We start from the raw sequence: 13589 nt of genomic DNA, 5'->3' as shown, positions 1-13589 counted from the left end.
AAACGTGAGGGGTTAATGTTGGTCTGGCTGCAAGCGTTGAAAAAAAGAAAAAAAAAAGAAACGGTCAAATTTTGGACTAAATTCAATGTGATTTGTCAAGGTAACATCAAGCCAGATGATTAAGGCTCGCAGGCTAGAGATAAGCTGCGTTCAATTCATCACAATTTTTGCCATTTGATTACAAACAACAAGAGTACAAACTAAAATCAGGACACATCAGATGCTGACAAATGTTGTGGAAGTATACAAAGGCCTGGAGACATTCTGCATCCAGATACAACATGATGCCGATTTCCCTCAAACTCTAGCACGCCCTTGGATCTATTTGTTCGTAGATGACAGATCATGTCCTTGTTCCACCTGTCTCTGCTCCTCCCTCGCTCCCGTAGATTGCGACGAGCTCTGTCCCCATAAGCTCGGAAACAACAATTCGTTATTCACGGTGTTCGCCCTGAAGCTAAGATCGACCGTCGCCGCCGCCGGAGACTCCGCCGTCGCCTCGCACGACGCTCTGTGAACTACAAAACTATCCTTCCTGCCCCAAAGATTTCTTTCTCAGCTCTATAAATCCACGAGGAAAAGATGGGCGAGAGAGAGAGAGAGAGAATGGGAGAGATGAGAGCATGGTATAAAACTATGCAGACCTGGAGAAGAGGGTGCCGCAGAGGCACTCATATTCGCGGTTGCCGCAGATCCTAGTGTGAGCCTTCCAGTCGGTTCGGACGGCGTATTTCTTCGAGCACTTGTCGCACTTCCACTTCTTCTCCCCGTGCTTCCGGCTGTAGTGCTTCTTGATCCCGGTAAGGTCCCCAAGCGCCCGAGCCGGGTCGTGATACACGCACGTCTCCTCCGGGCACACGTACACCCGTTTCCGCGCCGCCTCCTTTCCCCCGCCCTCCGCCGCCGCCGCCACCGCCGCCGCCGCCTTCTTCTGGGGGAAGTTCCACGGCAGGTTGTGCCCCCGCCGGTGGATCTGGAGGTTCTGGTCCCGCCGGAACTCCTTCCCGCAGACCTCGCACACGAAGGTGCTCGACGATAGAAGCGCCTCCGGCGACAGCGCGATCACCTCCGCCTCCGGATCTAAACAAAAATTGACTTTTTATCGATCAATCGAACAGGACTCCCATCAATCGACACCGAGAAAGAGGGAGAGAGATAAGAAGGAAGATTGGTAGGGAACTTTGCCTGGGGTTCCTGGAAGATTCCTCTTCCTCTTGACTCCCGCCGCCGTCCGCTCCACCGCCTGGCGATTACTTTCGGGATTCGAATCTGGATTAGAGTTAGGGTTAGGGTTTGCAATTGGGTCCCGGATCTCATCTCCGGTCATCTCTCTCGCATAAATCCAAAGCGTAAAGGAGCGAGCTTTTTATAATTTCGCTCCCTCCAATCCAGATTAGATCGGCCTTGAAGAGGAAGCTATAGGAGGGGCGGCGCCACCGCGACACCCAGGAGACAGGGGCGGCGTTTGTTCTGTGCCTGAGGAACTCCCGGCTTATCGCGTTCTAGCTACGGAGGCCGGGATGCGCGGAAGGCCAGAGACACGTCTCCCGTCCTTCCGCCGATCTCTTTCTGTTCTGTACTCCCTTCTGGATTATCTTGTCACCATTAACTTAACATGAGAAAATTATAGTATGTCCGGCCGCCTGGTCAAGTATTAACTTGTCTGCTCTCAAAGTCTAGTGGATAGGATTAGGATCATTTGTTGGATGGAACTGTTGGACCGACACGTTATCCATTTCAAGCTTATCACGAATCTTTAATCTTGCACAGCTGTCGGATGGGGATTATATATAAAAAAAAAGTGAGTGGTTTCAGTCAGCGTTGGATACGTTCTACAGTCAGCAATCAATCAAAGATTCGCATTGTACTTGACTTCATTCCTGGTCCTCCACGAGCTCTTAGGTGGATTTGTTTGAATTGGGAGTTTTTTTTTTGGTAGTATTTGAGTTGGGAGTCTTACCGAGGTAAAAAGATTCCGACTTATCTCAGTGTGCAAGCTAATTTATCTGTGAAGGTGTATCAAGATGATAACAAACGAATAACACATCGTTTTGTTTTGTTGGTAGAAAACGAATAACATATCTTTGATGAGCAAATCGAAAATCCAGGGACAAGAAAGGAGACAGTGGGAGCAAGCTGAAGGTGACTGAACAGAAAGTCTAAAAATCTAAATTCGCTTCACCATACGAAAAAGGATGTAGATATATTTACAAGGCAGATAATTATTAAGATGCATTCAATTCAATTGATTAACAAGGTTATTTTTTTTGTAAGCAAGTATCATTTTTAAGTATTTCTTTCCATAACGTGAATGATAAAAGCTATGAACTCCAAAATCTAATCATAAAGTTGCTCGATCGATGCATAATCTTTATATTATTGTAAGAATTAGCAATATATATGGTGCTAGTTTATAAAGAATGGTAAGAGAAGTATACCATAATGACATAAATTTTTTTTATAGAAATTTTGTATTATGATAGTATTGTTGAACTAACGTATAAGGCCTGTCATCATTTTTTTTTTGAAAAATAATCAATTTTTATCTAATTTATATATCATGAAAGCAAGGTGTTATAATAAAGAAGTTGGGTTGTATGAATTTGAATCATTTTAAAAGTGCATGTCAAAACCCATAAATTCTAAAAGTTTTACATGCCACCTAATCAGGCACTCATATTCCTCTACATGCACGTGTGTCCTTAATTGCTAACATGTCTTATGCTACAGCAGCACTCAAATGGTCATTATATCACATAGCGAATTGAGTGGGTGAGAGCCATCTAATTAATATGTTCGAAGTAGATTTGCTAGTTGTCATGACTGCCATCGGCTTTTTTTCTATTTTAATTCTAAAAGATATATAAAAAAAAACAGAGAAAAAAAAATGGTAGCTTTTTTTTTTTGAAATTTTTATTATAAGAAGGTAGGTGGGTCCCAACTCACTCCCTAAGTGCCCTTCTATATTTGTTGATTTTTGGAACTGTAAATCGTCTTGTAATTATCCTTAGCTACATTTAGACCACGTGCAGTCTCCAGCCACTTTTAACTCCTACGTGGCCTCGACCCAGCTGTCTTTGGCCTTTTTTTTTTTTTTTCCCTCCAAAGGAACACATCACCCTCCACGGGGTTCCGGAACTCGTAGAAACATCCAAAACGGAAACGAGACTCAGACCAGGTGACCACCGCCAGGACCACCCAGGCAGGATAAGAATTAACACCACGCGGAACGTGCGATCCACCACGCCTGCAACTACCTGCCGGACTTGCTTTCCTTCTCCTCTCGAGACCCGTCTCTTTCTAATTCCCGTCTTTGCTTATTAAAATTCTTCATCAATTAGTCCCATAAGGCTTCTTAGAGAGAGAAAGAGAGAAGAACGGAAGAAAGAGAGGGATCGCGAGATATCGAATAGAGTGGAGAAGGGGATTGGAAGGGATGGAGGTCCGGAACGTGGACAACGCCTCCGCCGCGCCGCCCTCGCCGGCCCCGTCTTCGAAGCAGCCCAAGCCGCCGCCCAATCCCGTCGACACCACTTCGGTGTCCCGGAGGTTCCGATCGCGCCTCCTGTCTCCGATCTTTCTCGATTTTGGGATCTTTCCTCTCTTGATTTCTTTTCTTTGGTTTTGATTCGATCTCTCATTGGCTTGCTTCTTTCTTGCAGGCTCCAGAAGGAATTGATGTCCCTCATGGTGCGTTTGGCTTCTTGTCCTTCCCTCTTTTCTTTTCTTTGGATGTTGTTGGATCGAAAATCAAGAATCTTGGTGGTTTTGGATCCCTTTCTTTGATGGGCAACGTAGATATTGGGAGGATATTTTGTTTCCTAAAGGAATTTTGTGGAAATTTTCTTAGGCTTTGATTTCTTGACGGTAATCGCATTCTCTAACGGTGAATGGATTGCTCTTTTGATATGGGTTTGGCAATTACAGCACTGCAATTGGGGGAAAATCGGATTTTTTGCCCCCCCCCTTCTCTGCCTGTCCTTTCTTGTTTGGACTACAGCATGGGATGGGATTTACTGGTGCGTTTGCAATTTGAGATTTTGAGGTCCATTGGGTTCTTATATTTTGGTACGATAATTGTCTTGTAATAAGTGGATCAGAGCATCACGGGAATTAATTGGAAACTTTCAGACTCAGTCCAATCTGCTGGAGAGAAGATTCTACCTTTTTTTAATCAAATTCTTATATTTTATTTGCCTTTTTATGTGTTCTGATGTTCTGCACAATTGATTAAGTGTCTCTTATAACTTAAGCTGACTAACTATATGCTTGACCTATTAAAGGATGATTGTTGTTAAATTATATCCGTTCCCTGGATTGTTCTACTTGACTTGTATGTTACGCATGTTGAAGACTTTCTGATTGTTGTAGGATTCTACTTATAGGTTTGCTGCCCATAAACTACTTGCATGGGAAATATATTTTAGAAATATTGGGCCGTAGTAATGAAGCATAAATGACCTTGAATTAGGGGTTTGTTGTATTTATGTTGTGATAAATCAATTGCCATGCTTCTTTTCTGGGTTATTTGTTTCTTTCGCTTTGACATAATCAAGGATAGATTCCTCATTAATCATATGTGAATTTTCCTGTGAACTTTGTTTTTAATTTTTCTTTATAAAATATATGCTGAAAAACATTCAAAATAAGCTTGAATAAGTTTTTCTTTAATATATATTATCCATATTTTTAGATTCTCTTTATTATGGGATTTCGACAACTTGGCACCCTGTAATGTTCCGACACCAGTGGCCATGCTATTGTACAAGGATCAAGAATTATAGCCTTTGTTAAGGGGTTCCAATCTCTTATATTTAAAGAAAGATGATTGAACTTTTAGCGGATAATGTAACAAAAGGTGACAGATTGATGTTATCACAGGCACAAAAGCTTCAAGGATGGTTGGTTATAGTCCACATTCATTATTGTGATGAAATCCTGGTACTCTGTGACCAACTTTAGTTTCATCCTTATGTCTGGTTCTCTAGTCTAAATGTGAATTGTATATGCAGTGCTTTTATGAGAATTTACATTGAGAGGAGAGTGGATAAAGTAGGATCAACCTTGTATACGCAATGCTCTGAAATCAATATATCAGCTTGGAATAAAAATGACTGAATTTTAGAGGTACTAGTTTTAGGGATTTTGAAAACTATTGCTGATGGAGATTTGTCTGAAGATGGAAGGGTCACAATGATATTTTGTCTGAATTTTTGATGTGCAGAGAATTATCACCACCACCCTTTTCCTTTGGTTCTTTAGTTTTTCCACTTAATTTAGAGGCTTGGGTTTACTAGGAGGGATGCATCTTTTATTTGGAGAGACCTTCCTGAATCCTGATGATAAAATTGCTGTTAGTTTCCTATTTTGTATGATTGATAGGTCAGCCTTTGGGATTTGGTTAAGTCCATAGCACGGAGGTGAAGTGAAAAATGATATTGTTTTATTTACAATCCATAATTGACTTTTTATCTTTTCGGCGATACAATACTATGAGAACAAACAATGGAGACTATAAGAAAGAAGCAAAAGATGAGACTGGAGTCCATATGTCAGTTTCTGCAAATCAAAGAAAGTGCTCATATTTTATGTTATTCTCAAGAAAAGGTACTCTCATTTGCTTCCGCAATGTGACAACCTGAACATAGATAATTGGCTGATGTTTTATTTAGGTTCACCTGGACCAAAAGCAGAAGTTATTTGTGTCACATAATTGATGCCTTCCACTTTTCTAAAACTCAACATTTTTTATTTCCAGATTATGTCCATAATTCCATAATGAGGATTATGTCAGTTATAAAAAATTTTGCAAATATTTACGAACACCCAATGAGGGCGAGCCTGGCAGTATGGTAAGATTGATCCGTTGTGACTTGGGAGTCATGGGTTCGAAACATGGAAACGGCTTAGTTGCATGCAAGGTCAGGCTGCAAGCATCTGATCCTTTGTAGACCTCACAGTGGCAAGAGCCTCATGCACGTGGATGCCAATATTCATGAACACCTAAATGGTAGTTTGTAAAATAAGATCAACAACACCTGTTTCCTGGAACCAGACTTTCATGAAAATGTCCAATTCAAGCAGACCCATAGAATAGAAGGGTACTAGAAAACCTGAAAGTGATTCCTCACACAATAATTGGATTTAGAACCCAAACAAACAAGTTTCAAACACTTGGTAGGCAAAGGTGAGTACTTTAAGATTTAGTAAAAACTTTAACCAATTGCTTGGGCAATGCTATCTACTAAGCTTCAAGATCTCTTTTCTTGTGGAGATATTTGTTCTGTCTAACTACCATGGCTCTAAAGTATGGTGACAAAGCTAGAAAGACTTTGTTTCAAACTAGCAATGGCTTCATATGTCCATACACAATTTTATCTTCTTGATGGCCTAGTGGATGGTGCTATTCTAGTTGGGACTGATGTCGTCATTAGTAGTGGCTGAAAGCCTTTAAATACTTCAGTCAGTGGCCTGTGTTGGAAATTAAGCTTGATGGTCTGCATGGATGGTTCTATGTGTCATCCTACATGGCAAAATAAAAATCTTCTAGTCAAATGTCCAAGTCAATGGTCGTAGTAGCTGAAGAATCCCTTGGTAGCATTGAGTTGTATCAGATACTCGGTAGATCAAGATTTGTATTGAATGAAGTATCTAGTAAATGAAGAGTTGTAAACATAAAGAGCTGTAATCAATAGTGTATAAGCTAAAGGGATCCATTGGAGCCTATAAACAGTACCAAGGCCCAATTATGTATGTTCAAGTTATGAAATAAAATCCAGAATTTATCACTTGTTCCTACGTTGTGTATATTCCTCTTCAATGCGCTTAGCCCAATTTGCTCCAACAGATTGAAGAGAAAGATTTCCTTGCTGTAGTTTCTCATGCTTGGAATATTGAGTCAAAGGTACTCCTATGTTTAGAATGCTAAAAAAATGCAAGACGTTTAAACTGCTTGTTAAGTGATGGAGCAAAGTTAAATTTACTGAGCTGAGCGACCAGGTTGGCAACTTGAACAAGAGGAACTTGTAAGAGAAGCTGAACAGATGTCAAAATTGTTTGATATCGGATCCTCTAGTTTGAAAGGAAAAGCTCCTTAAGCAACAACTAGTATCATTTGCAAGTTGCTATAGACGAACAAACGAGATCAAATCTAGAGTTCTTTGGATCAGTGTTGCATTCATTAATGCTTCTTAGATTAGATAAAAATAGCATCTAGAAGAGAGTAGCAGAAATGGAGTCCGGAGTTCTAACCAGAAGGAAATTAAGGATTGTTTCAAAGATCTCTTTTAACATTTTGAATCCACACCATTCCATGGCATATATCTATGTTCACAGAGGGCTTGACTGAACTAGCTTATTCTTGGTTAACTAGATTGGAGATTATGGAAGAGATATAATGTGGCTATAAAACTACGTATGCATATTTTATGACAACAGCACATCTAGTAAATATGCTGCTAGTCCTGACAAAGTCCCTAGCCCTGATATATCCACTATAGTTACAGTCTTTACAAAAATTATTGGTATATTCTTAAATGTGATACTTTTCAAGCAGTCATTAATATGTCATTTATATTGGTAACTTAGCATTATCTATCCTTTTTAATTTGGGTAACTGTTAAAGAAACAGATTCAAACCTACTGAGCTCTCATTACAAGATCTGTTAATGCTGATATCAGAACTATTTTCACACAGTTTTTTTGTTTATGAAAGTGCGTATGGAATCCATCAGTCGAACTGCCTTCTAACAATAGAAAGTGTCTTTGGGTGATATTTTATTTGCTTATTAACCATCAAGTAGTTTCAAATTCATGGTAGCATAACTAAGTCCTGCTTCAAGATTGATTCATAAAGCCTATGTCTTTATTCCCTGGGAATTTTTATGGTAATGATCAATAAGATATCATTTCATGACAAATGGATCAGTTGCATGCTGCACCTTCAACATTGTGGCCTTGGACAAGGAGACATCAGTGTCTCCTTTGCACTAGTGACTGAGGTCTATCTTGTCTTTTGGAAGTCTAATTCTGATGAAGGGACTTACTAATCCAGTTAAGATGGAAAGTCTATAATAACCACCCATGTTTATTTTCTTATGCCGTGTAGTAATGGAGACCGTGGATCTATTAGAAATCTGAAGCTTCTTTAGCGAAATTTCTAATCAAGAGGTTCTAAAGCCTGATTTTGATTTGAGGTTGTTGCTCCTTGGAGGAAGAACTGAACAATAGTTAAAGACATCCTAAATCTGTTGAAAAGCGACCTTGGCAACAATCCTTGACAGGAAGAAGCATTTTGGAGTTAATCTGTTCTGCAATCTCTCGTCTCTGTTGGTTGGATTGCTTCAAAGTTATCTTCTGCCATCAAAGAAATTGAAAAGTTGTTTTAGGACTAGTCTGTCAAAAGATTGAGTGGAGAAAACGATTGAAATTTAATTTGTTAGTCTACTTGTTTGCAAGCCATAGAACAAAGATGGGTTAAGTCTTTAAACTATTGTAAAATGGAAGAGAGCTACTTACTATGAGCTCATCTGAGGAATTCTTTTTGTCAAAAATCCCTCTTGGATCGGACAAGGAGAGTTATGTAGGTGATGAAACTTTTTGGATTTATGCTTGTAGTGCTGAGAGCCTGAGACTATCCTCTTAAATCTATTCTTGAAATTTAAATGTGGAGAAGAGCATCAAATTTTTGGTGGGAGTTAAATTAAGTTTTTATGGGACCCCTGGCTATGTAAAGGAATTATTTTGGATTCTTTAACTGTTGAACACCTGTCTATCATTCGAAATATTCATATTCTAATCTAAGTTCATTTGGCACACTAGTTGCATTGCCAACAAGCTTTTACTGAACAGGTAGCAGCTTTTGGTGAACTTCCCCTTGACAGGCTTAAAGAGCTCATTATTCAGTTCCCTCTAGTAGTATCCTCTAACAGAGTGAAGTTGAAGCTTTGGATAACACACTACCGCATCATATCTGATATAAACTTTAGGTGATTGTGAACCTCAAACTTGGCATACAAGACTAGCCTATCAATAGCTTCAGGCATGAACTACTCTTCTTGAAGGCTTGAATGTAAAACTACATTTCTCCCCTTGGGCAAATTTTCTTATCCTCCTGTGCCAACCATATGTTGCAAGAAAGAAATTATAGAACCTTTATGGAGTTGATGTTTTCAGTAATGTCCAGAGCTCAAATCATCAAAAAACAATGCTGGTATGGTGGATTGGAAAAAATTGCAAAGGAGTAGCACATAATTTGCAGAATCTCCGCAACTCAAGTCAGCTCAATTTTGCCTTAATCCCAAATTAGTTGGGATCAGCTACATGAATCTTTCTCCTCCATTCCACCTTTTTTAGAGCCACACTTTCTAAAAAATAAGGCGATACAGGTCCTTACTACTTTCATCCCATGTGGTTTTCGATCTACCTCTATTCCTCTTTCTTTCTTTCTATATGTGTGTGTGTCTATATATATATATCAAATCATTTTTTTGTATTGATATATCCAAGTTTCGCCATCTTGGTACCAGATCTTGTACCAATACCATTCTACTACCATGTCGGTACATCCGTACAGGAGCTGGTTTAGCGTATCGTGTCAATATGCTTTTTGTACTATGTACCAATACAGTATGGTTACACACTAGTACTGATCGGTATGGCAAACCTTGGATGCATCCATTAGTTTACGTTGCACATGTCAAAATCATCTAAGTCATTCTTTATCAACTTATCCTCAATTGGTGCTGCCTCTTTTTTTTTTTGTGAATGATTTCATTTCTTATTCTATCCGTTTTATGTTACTACATATCCATCTCAATGATCTAGGTTATTACACTCATCTTATGCACATGATGTTTTCTAACTGCCCAACATTCTATACCATAACGTATAGCTGAATCTGCAAATAAAGCTATAGAATCTCAGTGTTCTTATGAAATGACATGTGCTACTCAATTTCACCCGATCATTCTGCCCAATTTCTAGTTTAGCCTAGACATGGATATGCTGTAAAGAGAAAGGAGCCTTCCTCCCAAACCTTATTTCCATGGAAGAGATATTCTAGACAGATTAGACTTTTGGACAATCAAGCATGTGCAGAGTTGAGGCTAACAAGTCTCTAGATTATTTAGTGGCTGTGAAATAGATGGAGATAGAAGTGAATTTTCATATATATATATATATATATATCGTCTCCTTGTACTGTAGTAGATGAGGGACCAAGGGTACCACACATGTGAGATGAATTATCTGTTGTCCAATTTTACTGTTAGCAGCCCTCACAAAACCTCTTGCCAAAAAAATGTGTTAGAAATGTTAAGAGGGTTCTTTGTTTAAGGGTGTTGGAGGTGCTGAAGACATCAATGGAACTGGTGAAGTGACCTAGGTAGAGGATATTCCCTTAATTAGGAGCAGATGATGGATTGAAGTTTTACAAGCTGACCCTAGATAGATGTAAAGATATTTGTTGGTCATGGTTAATGTTGTCTCATTATCTCGCATCCCTTGGCAGAACTATAATGCAGTGTTACCTTGTAAATTAGATTATGCGGTAGCAAATTACTGTTGTTTGGGTCATTATTTTGAACAAGAAAATCTTTTGTGTCAATGCATACTCAACTGCTTACTAATGCATTTGCAAATCATTTAATATGCTTAGTTCCTTTTCTCGACAGTTGGATTATTGGACATTTCTTTACATTCTTCCTTTCTTATCTCCCTGTATATAACAGATGAGTGGAGATGTCGGAGTATCAGCCTTTCCTGAAGCCGAAAACATCTTCTCTTGGATTGGTACTATTGAAGGAAGTAAAGGAACTCCATATGAAGGTTTATCTTTCAAGCTTTCGCTGCGCTTTCCATATGACTACCCTTTTAAGCCTCCCCAGGTTAAGTTTGAGACCCCATGCTTCCATCCAAACATCGACCATTGTGGCAACATTTGTTTAGACATCTTGCAGGTACTTTGCAAAACCTGATCAAATTAAAGGGCAGGCAATAGCTGTTGAATTTTGTTTACTATATTCGAACTGATGCAGTCATCTGCTGTGCAATCTCTTTATTCTTCCCTAGGATATGTGGTCTTCAGCATATGATTGTAGAACAATCTTGCTGTCCATTCAGAGTTTGTTAGGAGGTCAGTTGGCTCTTTCTATGCCATGTTATGGATTGCTAGTTTTGCGCAACCAGTTGCAACTCCAGTTAATTTTGAGTTATTTGATGCAGAACCCAATAATGAAAGTCCTCTCAATAGCTATGCTGCAACACTGTGGAGCAACCAAGAAGGTGTTATTTTTTGTCCTTGTTACTTCCAACTGTTTATTTTATCCATCTTCAAGTGTAGTATTTTTTTTTAATAAGAGTAAACTGCAATGGATGTGTGTCATTGTGTTTGATCCGGGATTAGTCGCTTTTGGACACGGAATATCTTTATCCTGTTTGGCATTTTTAGTATTTGGTTACCTTCTATAGTTGACTCATCTTGTCTCCTGGAATGGAGTCATCTTGACCAAATTTCATTTTAATTTGGCTGATTTGGCTAAATACTCCCCTGATGATTCCATCCTCTTCAAATCTTCCTTTCCTTGGACCTTGACCCAAATTCTGAGTTTGTAATCATTGTCAGCTTACCTGGTGGGTTATTTGCTTTGATGCTTGCAACGGAATTTTATAACCTATAGATTGATTCCAAACTTACCAATTGGCACTATATACTCCTTGAGCTTCATGGATTATGAGCAATTTCAATTTTCAACACACATTTTGGCACTTGCTTCCTAAGGCCTTTGATGCAACTGATCCTAAATGATATGCTTTTGTTGACCTTGCAGATTATAGGAAAATGGTTCACAAGCATTACGTGGATGCTGCTGAAGTATTAGAAAGTTGAATTGCATACTCTCTTCAAACACGTTGCGATCACTGCATTAATTGAGGCATTGTGTTTCTATAAAATTTAACCTTCTGATGGGGAGCCCTGTATACGTGGTTTATCTCTGCAAAGTTTAGATGCCTCGTTTGCTTTATAAGCAAGCAGGGAAACTGGACATCCATCTCGCCGTATTGAGTAAAATAATGTACGGCTCAGAAAAAGCAAGATGACGGGATTGGTGATTTAGTTGCATTGCAGCATTTATGATAGAACGAACTTGTCACGAAGCTATCATTGTACCATTTGTTAGTCTCCCATTGTGCATCTTTGTATAAATATAGAAGATTGCTTTGTTACCATTTCAAGTAATTAGCAAAATGATATATATTGCAGCCATGAGTTACAAATTTCAATTCTCTTGCATTTTTTCTGTCGAATTTGAAATCAGTTTGTCCTGTTTTCATTTACTGAAACTTTCATGTACAACTGGAAGAATCAAGTAATTCCTGTTTAAACAATTTCACCATACCCACTGAAGTGTTAATAGATAAGCTCTGCTATTTCTCCCTCATGTCTTCCACCATTTTGCTTAGTACGTCTGATCAGCAACTTCTGCTTGCCCCTACAAATATAAAACGTGATCACCATTCATACTTCTAACTTGCCTAACCTGTAAGCTTTGATATCCTTTTTGCTTGGATATGGATCATAACAAGCAATATCATGAAAAATAGCAAACAGAAAAGAAGGGAATCTGAGTGAGAAAGTTGGGAGTAAAAGGCAGGCATTGACCATACTGTTTTGCTGACTTGTCAAGAAACCAAAGTTCAGCAAGTCCATGCAAATAGGAGTGGAAGGAGAAAAGAGGATAGAAGGAATCAAACACAAAAAACCATATCTCGATTCTTCTTCCCCTCCCACTTGAAAACCCAAGAAAGTAAGAGAAGCCAAGCATCAGCCATGGAGAGGTTGTGCCTTTCTCCAACGCACTACTCAAGAGCCAGGGACAGCCTGCATCAACTCCAGCCCCAGCAAGTCCGACAAAACATCACAGTTATCCTCGTGAAACCTGGGCAGTGGGACACCGATACAACCATCCAAGAGCATTCAAGTCAGTGATCAGATCAACAGTCAACTTGAGAACTCCAACACCGACTCATCACGTGTGCTCCCACAGAGGGCCTTCGCCAATTTTAAAGCGATGGCTATCACCCATTGGATGCGATGACCACGGGGAACAAGGTGAAACACATCAACAGGGATCGTATATATACTAGTGTCCAACACCATATACTCCGATGACCAGCCTGCGATGTACCAGACTGATGCCTCTGGTGTTGTCAGAGAGTAATTTACAGCATCAGGAGCGTTTGCTTTTGCTTCTGCTGCGAACTTTCGTTTGGAATTTCTGAGTTCTTTAACTCATTTCTGGATGACTGGTAGTCTGTGTTGGCTAATGCAGAATGTGCCCTGATAAATTCTTTTGTTTGGTTTTTGTTACTTAGAATTTATATTGTTATTTAATTCACGAATCATCTAAATTAAAGATAGGATGGTTCTAGCACTTCCTTATGTTCGTTCATACAGGTTTCTGCTTCTGATGCTAATTCAGTGAGGAATCTCATTGTTATTGGAGTACAGATGACTGCAAAAGCGGTGCACTGGAAAATTAGGGACTTCTCTGTCCGAATGGTGGCTAAAATATTTTCCATGCTTGACG

General features: G+C 39.4%; 2 protein-coding genes across 4 annotated transcripts; one reads left to right on the top strand and one right to left on the bottom strand.

Annotated features, from left to right (window-relative positions):
* Nucleotides 1-134: 134 nt before the first annotated feature.
* On the bottom strand, nucleotides 135-1658 carry LOC105045823 (zinc finger protein BALDIBIS). Its single transcript, XM_010924243.4, has 3 exons — nucleotides 1186-1658; nucleotides 645-1080; nucleotides 135-535 (listed from the first exon to the last, which is right to left on the bottom strand). Exons 1-3 carry the CDS (start codon nucleotides 1325-1327, stop codon nucleotides 322-324), a joined length of 792 nt encoding a protein of 263 aa, XP_010922545.1. The 5' UTR covers nucleotides 1328-1658; the 3' UTR covers nucleotides 135-321.
* A 1547-nt stretch (nucleotides 1659-3205) lies between these two features.
* Nucleotides 3206-12282, top strand: LOC105045824 (uncharacterized). Of its 3 annotated transcripts, XM_073258475.1 has the most exons (7): nucleotides 3444-3549; nucleotides 3663-3690; nucleotides 3928-4019; nucleotides 10731-10958; nucleotides 11071-11134; nucleotides 11224-11283; nucleotides 11829-12282. In XM_073258475.1, exons 3-7 carry the CDS (start codon nucleotides 4002-4004, stop codon nucleotides 11885-11887), a joined length of 429 nt encoding a protein of 142 aa, XP_073114576.1. In that variant the 5' UTR covers nucleotides 3444-3549; nucleotides 3663-3690; nucleotides 3928-4001; the 3' UTR covers nucleotides 11888-12282. The 3 variants fall into 3 exon arrangements, with proteins under 3 accessions (XP_010922546.1, XP_073114576.1, XP_073114575.1); XM_010924244.2 differs by lacking the exon at nucleotides 3928-4019 and having other exon boundaries at nucleotides 3206-3549; XM_073258474.1 differs by lacking the exons at nucleotides 3444-3549; nucleotides 3663-3690 and having other exon boundaries at nucleotides 3876-4019.
* Nucleotides 12283-13589: the final 1307 nt, after the last annotated feature.

Source organism: Elaeis guineensis, chromosome 5 (genome assembly GCF_000442705.2).
Source record: "Elaeis guineensis isolate ETL-2024a chromosome 5, EG11, whole genome shotgun sequence".
In the NCBI taxonomy this organism is placed as follows: domain Eukaryota; kingdom Viridiplantae; phylum Streptophyta; class Magnoliopsida; order Arecales; family Arecaceae; genus Elaeis; species Elaeis guineensis.
The sequence above is the reverse complement of the archived record's forward strand: the minus strand, read 5'-3'. Positions and strand labels throughout refer to the sequence as shown.